The sequence below is a fragment of the Mycteria americana genome, chromosome 1 (assembly GCF_035582795.1).
Source record: "Mycteria americana isolate JAX WOST 10 ecotype Jacksonville Zoo and Gardens chromosome 1, USCA_MyAme_1.0, whole genome shotgun sequence".
Classification (NCBI taxonomy): Eukaryota; Metazoa; Chordata; class Aves; order Ciconiiformes; family Ciconiidae; genus Mycteria; species Mycteria americana.
In genome coordinates, this window is record NC_134365.1 from 197,193,442 (window position 1) to 197,203,282 (window position 9,841).

General features: G+C 46.3%; 1 protein-coding gene across 5 annotated transcripts in view; it reads left to right on the top strand.

Moving 5' to 3' along the window:
• The window catches only part of STARD13 (StAR related lipid transfer domain containing 13), a 147,246-nt gene extending 141,642 nt beyond the window's left edge, over window positions 1–5,604 (top strand). For 3 of the 5 annotated variants that reach the window (XM_075490777.1, XM_075490778.1, XM_075490776.1), the window contains exons 13-14: window positions 2,174–2,350; window positions 2,729–5,603. In XM_075490777.1, coding sequence (XP_075346892.1) covers window positions 2,174–2,350; window positions 2,729–2,846 — 295 coding nt within the window. In that variant the 3' untranslated portion in view covers window positions 2,847–5,603. Of the gene's footprint in view, window positions 1–2,173; window positions 2,351–2,728 lie in introns of all 5 variants that reach the window. The other 2 variants (XM_075490775.1, XM_075490774.1) reach the window with 1 other exon arrangement.
• Window positions 5,605–9,841: the final 4,237 nt, after the last annotated feature.

A 9,841-nucleotide genomic window follows, 5' to 3' on the forward strand; every position in this document is an offset into this window, starting at 1 on the left:
ACCGTGCAGGCATTCACAGTAGATGGTTCAGCATTTCACAGTAGATCTGAGGTGTTATTTCCTACTCTCCATGTGTTTCATCTGCCAGGATAGCTCATCATTTTTATTAATGCACAGACACACGTAAAACCTTCTGAAGTCAGTATCTTCCTGCATTGTCTTGAGTAACAGCTCAATTTCGTATAAGAAAAATGCAGAATGTTAAAATTATCTGCTGAAGTCCAAACTTCAACAGTCCTTGAAAGCAGCTTACCTGCTAAAACATGATACTTCCCAAGGTAGCATAATCCCTGTCTCAGACAGTCCATGACAAGATGATGCACATTACACAGCACAGTGGGAATTTCTCATTTCTTCCCACAGCATAGGAATGAGCATAGACCTATCCTGTGAGATTCAAGGCAGATGAGAAAGATGTGAGATGCCAGAATATGTAGAGAATGCTTACAGAACAAGAAAAAAATGTTAAGTATTAAAGTCTAGGTCTCCTGAACCTAGTGGAAAACTTCTGCAGCATGTCAGAGAGGCTAGAAACTTGAGGGAGGGGGGGGGGGAAATGAAATGACTGACAGATCTCAAAATAAAAATACATTTTAACAGGCCAGCCCAAAACCTGACTGCTTGTGAAAAGAAACATGTGGCCAATAAGAAACCAACTACCTATCATTGGCTAACTGACATATATGGTGACATGGTCATGAAATTTCACTGTTATATTACTTTTTCCCAAGTAAAACATAATCAGTGGTTGTGTAACAGTGGTGAGACAGAATGTGGTTCTATGGTCCAGAAAATACCCCTTTCCTCCTGTAAGGGAAAAGAACATGGAGCATAGATCCTGTTGGGAGAAGAGGGCAGACGAGCACATGATTACGTTGGCAGAAGTTGCAAAAAGCTTGTTGGTTCTTGCTATGTGGCATTGGAAAGGAGGAGGACCTTTCCAAGATGTCTCTTCTTGGAGTGACAGAGAGGAGGAAGGAAGCAAATGGATAAGGGATGCCTTTGTGGGTGCCTGGTTGACCAGTTCTTCTAGGACAGTTAGTGAGGATGTGGGTTCAAATGTTTGCTTGGTAGCAAACCGAAAGCCTACCTAAAGAAAGGGAGCCTCAACTTCACTATCATTCCTAAAGGAGTAAACATGAAGTTTTAGCCTTTGGCTATTGCAACAAATAAACCATGTAAGACTCTACTTTGCCATTGTTACTTGGAGTGTGTGGTGGCAAATGACCGTCATGTAATTGCCACCAGCCACCTGAGGAGACTTTCCTCAGCTGCTGTGTGTCAGTGGATATAAGCAGCAGAACATCCTAGTAAAATGTGCTGCATTTATACTTATCATCACCAAGAGTATTGTACGTTAATGTGATTGATTAAATAAATCCTTGTCATGAAAGGACACTTTTTTTTTAAATTCAGATGCCCTTGAAACATGTTCTTGGAGTTTCAGCAGTCAGTGTGGTTAGTAGTGAGGATTTCTGCTGTGCTAAACTGTATTTGTTTTTTTTGTAAATCTGCATGGGTGCAATCCAACATTTCAGCCTTTGTTGGATGGCTTGTGCTCACTTTATGTACTTTCCAAAACTTGTCTCTCTGCAAAAAAGGCTCTATCATGCCCTATAACACATGATGGTTATGAAGTGCTCGTGTGGAGAAGCAAAACTTCTCCACGTGGAGCCTGCAGCAACGTAGATGGGTGGCCATTCCACATCATGGTCAGACTCCCAACTGCGGTGGGGGGACAACAGCAGCATCAGGTGGATATTGTCCTTCAGGAAAATACTGTACATAGCATCAATTGCAAGATCTTTCCCTGAGTCATTTCAGAAGGTGGGAGTTTTGGGGGTTGATTTGCCTCCTCGTGTACCAATATATCCCCAAACTTCTGAGCAGTTCTTATCAAAATTATGGTACTCACCATTAAAATTAATACACTTACAGGAGGGGATCTAGCTCTAAAATCTGAGCTTGATAAGTTTCTGTGGCCTGTTTTGAGCAATAGTGACAACAAACTTGGAAAAAAAACCCTTCCAGGGACTCCTAGGACAGTCCAGTGGCATTGCAGGCAACAACAAGGTTAGGCAGACAAGCAAAGTGTGACTTCAATGCAGGTTCTTACTCATGTGCCCAAAAGTTTCGTTACGAAAGTGATTCCGTCTTGAATGTGTTGCTGCAGGACATGGAGGACTGATTTGCCAAAGGGGATGTGCATGCTGGTTGCCATCTCTGTAGAGCACGAAGAGGCTCCTCTTATGGGAGCTGTGCGAGCCATCGTGATGGACTCTCAGTACTTGATAGAGCCATGTGGCTCAGGAAAAGCCAGGCTGACCCATATCTGCAGAATTGACCTAAAGTAAGTATCCCACCTGCAAAAAGCAGACGTCCATTCAGCAGGGCAAAAACCTCCAGCTCAGGGAGGGAGGAGGTGTTGGGAACAGAGGACATGGCCAATGTAGCTTTGCTGCTTTGGAGTCTTCCTGCAGTTTTTTCTATCCACCAAGCTCATTTCTCTGCTCAGCATCTACCACTGTTATGCTGTGATCACAGAAATAAAATCTGCTTATTTGACAACCGCAGGGGAGAACTTCAGAGTACACTTACAATGACAAATATCTGAAGTCCCCACCACCACCATGGGCAGCGGGGAGTAGGAAGCATGGCAAGCCCGTTCCTGCGGGGCATATTTCTTGAGTATTTGAGTTTCTCAATAATTGTCTTTCCATTTCTTCAGAGGCCATTCCCCAGAGTGGTACAACAAAGGCTTTGGACATCTGTGTGCAGCAGAAGTTGCCAGGATCAGAAACTCATTTCAGCCTCTGATTGCCGAGGGACCAGAAACAAAAATCTGAGGAAGTGTTCCTGGGAGCATGTGAGCGTAAATTAGGGTCTGGCAGGGAACAGGAAGGCTGAAAGCAAAGATCTTATATAAGCTACAGAAGTCTGACCAGACCTGGGTCTGTACAAAGGTGAAACAGGAATGTTATAGGAAAGGTCTTTTATTCTGGAGACTTACCTCCCCCCGCCACATCCCTTCTGTATTAATTTCAATTATTGAAGTAAACATTTCTTCAGAGAGCTTTTATCATTATTACTTTTAAATCAGCCTATTGCCATTACTTGTGTGTTACATAACTCTGGTATTTAAAGGCTTCTAAGAAGCATATTTTAATTGTAAATAAATTATGTACAGTATGTATATATTTATCTATATTATATCTATATATATATATGTATAAATTAATTATTTTGTATATAACTCAGTGCAAATCACTTGCATCAGTTGGACCTTAAAGGAATCTGTTTCTTAGTGTGTCACTGCTACATAAGCTGTGTTTGCTATTATCACAGGGCTACCGGGCATAATCCATGTAATAACAGAAATGCCTGTTCTCAAATATGTTTCATGTTTGTGTATGCTGTGAGAAGGTACCTAGAAATAGATGTAGGAAGAATTAGAACTAAGGAGCAAGGAGGTTACTGTACGTTTAAAAATAATAAGGAGTGGATCCATTTCACCAAATAAAATATATGGAAATGTAACTGAGAGAGACATTTTGAAGGCCATTTATATTCAGCTGCAGAAAGTCTGTGAGTGTTAGTACAAGGTGTTGAAAACTTGCCTATTGCCTTAATTAATGGTATATCTGCCACTAGAGAACCTCACTACGTGCAGCGTTCAAAGTAACTGCTCATTGCTGAAGAGTGCAAGATAACGCTGTGTGTACTGAGGTGTCCGAAATCAGACTGGTAGGTTATTAAGCTGTAAATCTTTTTTTTTTTTTTTTTTTTAGCATTTTGTCTAGTTTCTGAGTAAGTGTTTCTGTGTTGTTCTTTCCTTCTCCCATAGAGATGGCTAATTGTTAAGAAACTCCAAAGCAGATTTTCCACAGCCAGTGGACACAAACACGTGCAGATGAATATCATGCCTTTTAATATTCTTACTATACAAATAACTAAACTTTTTTTAAGCTTTTAAACACATCTTGGAGATTTAAAGGACTAAATGCAGACTATGCTTGGAAAGATTGCTTTTATAGTAACAGCAAGCATTTTCATATTATATTGCACTGATCTGCATGATCCTGCCCCTGTAGGCATTGGTGGGAGCAGGATTAGCCCCTGACTATGAGGAGTAGGAGCCATTTAAGCCTATTATATCATTTCATTTTCAGGGACCTATTATTTTGCTAATGGAAGAATGCTTTAAAAGTAGTAATAATAATTTGTTGACGTTACCTTTGAGGCAGGGTTCCATTTTGTTTTTAACTAACCTAAGACCAAAAATGACATTACATCTGTGATTCAATAAGAATGTACAAGCCTGTTAATAGTGTTCTTCATTAATCGCATTTGTTCACTTTGACTTTATTTATTGCTGCATAAACCAGCTGAGTCATTTGTAGCCAGTGTTTTAGCTCAGTCCTTCCAACAAAATCCACTAAGATTTAGTATGAGGTCAATTAAGCGGGATACATTTCCTACATAAAGCTACAGTTTTGTGCCCTGATTCAGTAAATAGGGAAGTCTCTTCAAAGCCAGTGCTTTGAATCTGCCCCAGGAACAGGGGCTGTGGGGCGGACAATGCGCGGTCCTCCATTGCTGCTAGAGCACATCCCCACGCATAAGGGCTGTGCTGTTGGGGACAGCCCTGCAATCCGAGGAAGCAAGCTGGTGGGAGCTCAGGGTGACCCAACATGCTGTTCTCATGGAGCAGCACGACCCCAAAAAAGTCACTGTCATCTTCCTCCATGAGCTGTCTCACCCACGTTTTGTTGTACATAGGCTCAAGGAGGTTGGCTGTCCATGAGCTCCTGCCTTGAGTTTATGGCCAACAATGGTTGCAACGTGCAACTATTGTGTGTTTTTAAGCCTTAAAGATGGGGGAGCACTCACACCCTTACATGGCTGTGTTGAGGTCTGGCAGTGACCAGCCAGCTGCAGGGCCCCACCACTGTCCCCGTCCAGCCTTCCCGGGAGCAAGCGGTGGCTCGCAAGCTGGCGGGGCAGGGCCAGTCCCCTGGTTCCAGTGGGACCGCCATCCCAGAAAGCAGCACCTCCTCCCCAAATGCCTGTAGCCATGGCAGCAGGTTGCGTGCCGGCTGTTTTCCAAAACACAAGCAATTAGAGCACTTCTGCTACATTAGGTTGCATAAAGGAATACAATAGTGCCTCAGTATTAGTGGATGCAGAATTTCTGGCCCTGGGAATGGCAGTTGTCTGATAGTAAATAATTTCTTAAGGAAATGAAGGGAAAACCTGGACAGTGGTTTTATCCTGTCTGACAAGTCATTGCTCAGCTGGAAGGGCCCCTGTGCCACCTGCCGCTGTTAGCAAGGTAGGGTTGTCCTCCTACCCTTGCAGAAGCTCTGTCATGTGCTTCGGGCATCCCTAAGCCATGCATCAATGAAATAATATTTCTTTAAAGTGCACATTATGCTATGTCTACCATTCAGCTACCACAGTATTTTGTATTGTTACATTGCCATTGAGAATACATTATGATAATTGCATTTTTAAATGTTATACTCATATCAATACCTCATATTTTTACCTCATCTGTTGGTATCAGTCATTAGTTGTAAATAAATAATTGCAAAGTTGAATAAATTTGCATACACTAAAGAATCACATTTCCTTTGTGCGCTCATTTCATCCATTGGCACAAGAAACATGGTACGCTTAAGCCCTTGCTTTCTTTATTGCAACCTTCTGTACACTAAACTGTTCTGATATGGGACTTCAATAATGATTTTAGGCTCAAAATTATACTGTTGTCCATTATACTTATCCTATGGTGTCCTTAAGTATACAAGAGCTTCATGGCAAAGATCATGTTCTCCAAATAAGCCATTAAGCTAGGATGGCTGGCTTGAGAAAGGGAAACTCAGGTCCTCAGCAGTGCTCAGGCCCCAGACTCCCACTGAATTCAGCCATGTTTCTGCATCTATATTCTTGTCAATAATCTAAGTCCAGGTTCGTAAGAGTGACTGTGGAGTTGGGATGCTGAGTGTTGGGTTCACATTATCAGACTTCGGCCATCTCAAATGCATCAAGCCACTGCAAAAGAGAAAAAGATGCAACAGCAGGATAGTGATTCCTGTGGTTTGTCTTACACATATCTACAGATGGAATAAATATCCCTTTGGATAGGCCTATATCTCTCCAACTCTCTCTTGAATTATCAAAAGAAGCAGAGTCTCAGAAAACAGGACTCTGAGCAGGGAGTCAGCTATGAGAGACCATCTAGGAGGAGATAAGTCTTTATGTCCCACCATTCAGGGAAAGCTCAGTATTAAACTTTGGGCTGAAAGGAAGCACTTTTCTCCAGTTCTCTGCCATCTGTGTAAGTCGTCCTTTCTTGCAAAAAAATATAGTATGTGATACGCTCTCATTCCCATCTCTCCCTCCCACCCACCTGCAGCAATGTCAGGGCAAACAGGCTGTTGTAACCCTAACAGCACTGATGTTTCAGCTCCTGGTATGTGCAGTCTTTATAACGTTGAATTCTTGGGCACCTGTCCTCTTTACAAAGCCTTGCAGGAGTCACCAGCAAGGCATCCCTCTGATGCAGTTGCTCTGCAGAATCTACGTGAGCCTTGGAGGATCATGGCATGCCTGAGATGGCAGGTAGTTGTGAGACGAGAGCACAGGCTGAACACGCTGAAATGTCTGTGAGATGAAAATATTGGAAGAAATATCCAGAAGACCGCTGGAGCCTGCAAATCAAATAGGAGAGGATGAAAACTGATACTGCTGCTCCAGCTCAGTAGTGACATGGAAGAGCTGGGGAGTGAACACAGACCTCGCCAGACGGAAAGCAGCACTTAAATGGCATGACCCACTCACGGTCCCTTGGGGGTTTAACATGGCCATGTCATGCTCTCCTTGCCAGATGTGCGTCAGTCACAGCTGCACAAGGGCTTCATTTGGATGGGTGCTAGGCCAGGCAGATCATGTTGTTACAACTGCAGTTGCACATCATGGTGTGCCAGGACCAGGAAAACGGGGCATTAAACCCCAGATTCAGAACAAGGTGGGCGTTTGGACTTCGCTAAAATATACAATTTAAATTGTGACCCTCAACATCATGGGTCACTCAGCTATACTGTGTAGAAAGCCAACATTTTCCCTCAAAGCAGCAATGGATGCAGAGCAGATCCCACCTAGCACTGTGTGACTAGGGACTGTCCCGCTTCAGCGTGCAAGAAGCTCAGCTCGGCAAACACACGGGTACGTGGACTCAAGGGCTAACACAGAGCAGAGCAGTGGGTCTGGGTTAATGAGTAAGCGACAGGGAAAATATTACAACACTGCAGACAACTATTTGCCTGTTTTTTATAGGCTCGTGTTGGGGAGGTCTCACACTCCCAGATACCTTTCCTAGTCCACAACAGGACCCTGACACCAGAGACTCTATGCCTGTCATGAAGGTTAGCATCTCTTGCAGAGAAAGTAACCTGGACGCTTCTCTCCTTCCACCCCTTTGACTCTGAAGCTAGGGTCTCTCTCCCGCTACCTTACAACCGACCTCCCACAGGTAGCTATTTTCCACTGCTCTCTTCCACTGTGTAAGCCCAGCTGGAGCCCCGCCTGCCCCCTTCCCCACTCAGCCCCGGCATGCCTGTCTGCAGGCTGGGCTCCAGCCTGCGCCCCGCTCGCCCGGCCCAGGCTGCACAGGAGGCCACAGGGTTCAGCCTTCAGGGCAGGGTGACCGTGGCCCAGCGGTCAGTGGTCCCAGCCCCAGCTGCGACCGGGGGGAGTCGGCATTGCCAGCCTGCCAAGGCTCAAGTCTCCAAATGTCCCATGTCTCACACTAGGGACAAAACTCCGGGGTGAGGAGAGATCGTTTCTGCTTCTCTCCTCCAAGGAAGCAGGAAGGCAGGAGCGGGAAAATAACCAAGAGCCTGTACACAGGTGCTCCTCAGCCCCACCGCAATGACAAGGGGGGGGCTTTTGATCCCCTACCAGGGGGTGCGTGTCCAGCGAGACGCGGAGGCTCAAGGCAGCTGCGGTTTGCACGCAATGAACTGCTCTTTAGCTTGAGCAGAGACTTGAACCGCAGCGTGCAGTTCATTGCAGCAGTTTGCAAGGAGGCAGGATGGGGTCCCGGCTGTGACTGCGCGTTAACGAGAAAATGCCTCGTTCTGCGGCAAGAGCTTCTGCTCCAGCGGGACTCTGCCCTGCTTGGCCGGAGCAGCTGCATGGAGCTCCGCTGGCAGCCAGCTAGAGGATTGTGGCTTATTTCTTAATCAAAATACTCAATTCTGCAAACGGGTACCAGGGAAACTCAGCCTAAAACTGCAGACTCTGCTCTTTCTCTTTCACCTGCTCGTAGCAGCTCTGAGAGACACATGCCTGAAACACAGAGCCAGCACTTGCTACAGCGAGGATTTGCAACAGCTTGCGATTTATGGGAGCAAATTAGCCACAGGGCCATCTGTCCCTCCCCAGACCTCCTCTGGCCTGCTCCTTCCTGGAACAACTCCCTTTCCTTGAGAGGATACATATCGAATTACTTACTTTTTTTTTTTTTTTTTTTTTAATTAAATAAACGTGGGAACCACAGGTGGCAGAGCAGGCGACAGTAACCCTCCCAGCAGCATCTGCTGGCCAGCAGTGCCCCGCCACGCGTGCGGGACAGATGCTAGCTGGGTGCCTGCGTGCAGCCTGACCCCAAACCCACCCTGGGGTCTGCCGGCCCGCTCGGCCGCCCCGCTGCACCTCGCCGACTCCAGCCGGGCTTGGTCTTCACAGCAGCAGGACCAGAAGCACCACAGCTGGTCTGGCTTGACCACAAACAGTGAGTCCTTTTTTTTTTCCCTCCCAACTCTTTCAGTTTAGAGACTTGCCACAGGGCTAGCTGAAAGCAGGGAGTGTGTTTATCGACACCAAACACCCATCCATGTGCCGCACTGCTGGCGGTCACTAACCAGCACGAGTGAGGAGCCCACCACAGCTGTAAGCGCAGACCGCCCTAGGTTCACGGCTGCTCTGGTGTTTTGCTCGCTGTTGGCCCGCTCCCAAGGGGACGGGAGCTCAGAACTGGGCCTATAAAGTGCAGGATTTTAGCTCTTTAGCCTAGATTTCTCTTTCCCTTGAGAGTCACATTCCTTTCCTCCTGGCCCAGGGAGGAGGGATTATGCCAGCCCCTTCCCCGGGCTCGTAGTGTTGGGCTCATCACACATCTACTGCTTTGCAAAAGAGGTAAAAAAACTGATTTAGGGAAAACTTTCCATTCTTCAGTGGCTGTATTTGGGGATCCCTGGTGAGCAATAGGGCTGCTGGTGAGGAAGGACGAGCTCTGCTGCTGCAGATGCATTGTCGCAGCATTGGCGGCAATGCCCACATGCAGGACACACCAACAGCTCCCTCCCGGGGCCGTGGGACAGTGAGAGCACCATTTCAGAGCTGGCTTTTGGCAGGCCACCTTTCCTGCTTCCCTCAAGGTTGCAGAGCGTGAGCCAGACTGCCCACCAGCACGGCACCGATGCACACCCAGACCCGCCAGCGGAGAACCCACCCCAACACGGCGTGAGCCACCACACGTGTTTTATTCACGTACCCTTCCCAAACACCCAGACCAAACCCCAGCCACAAACATCACCTTGAGTGGGGTTTACTGCCTGGCCAAGCTGATGCCAAACCATGGCGTTATGTCTTTTTGAGCTGGGGTTATCATCTGGTTGTCTTGTGTGGTTCTCTCCACACCTGAAGAGGTGCTGGGACACTTGTAAATAGCTGAGCAGTGACATTCATCTCACTGCTGAAACCACCGGGGCAGCAAGGGAAAAGTTTGTGGTTATTATTGATGCAAATAAAAATAATGTTTGCAAATAATGAAAAA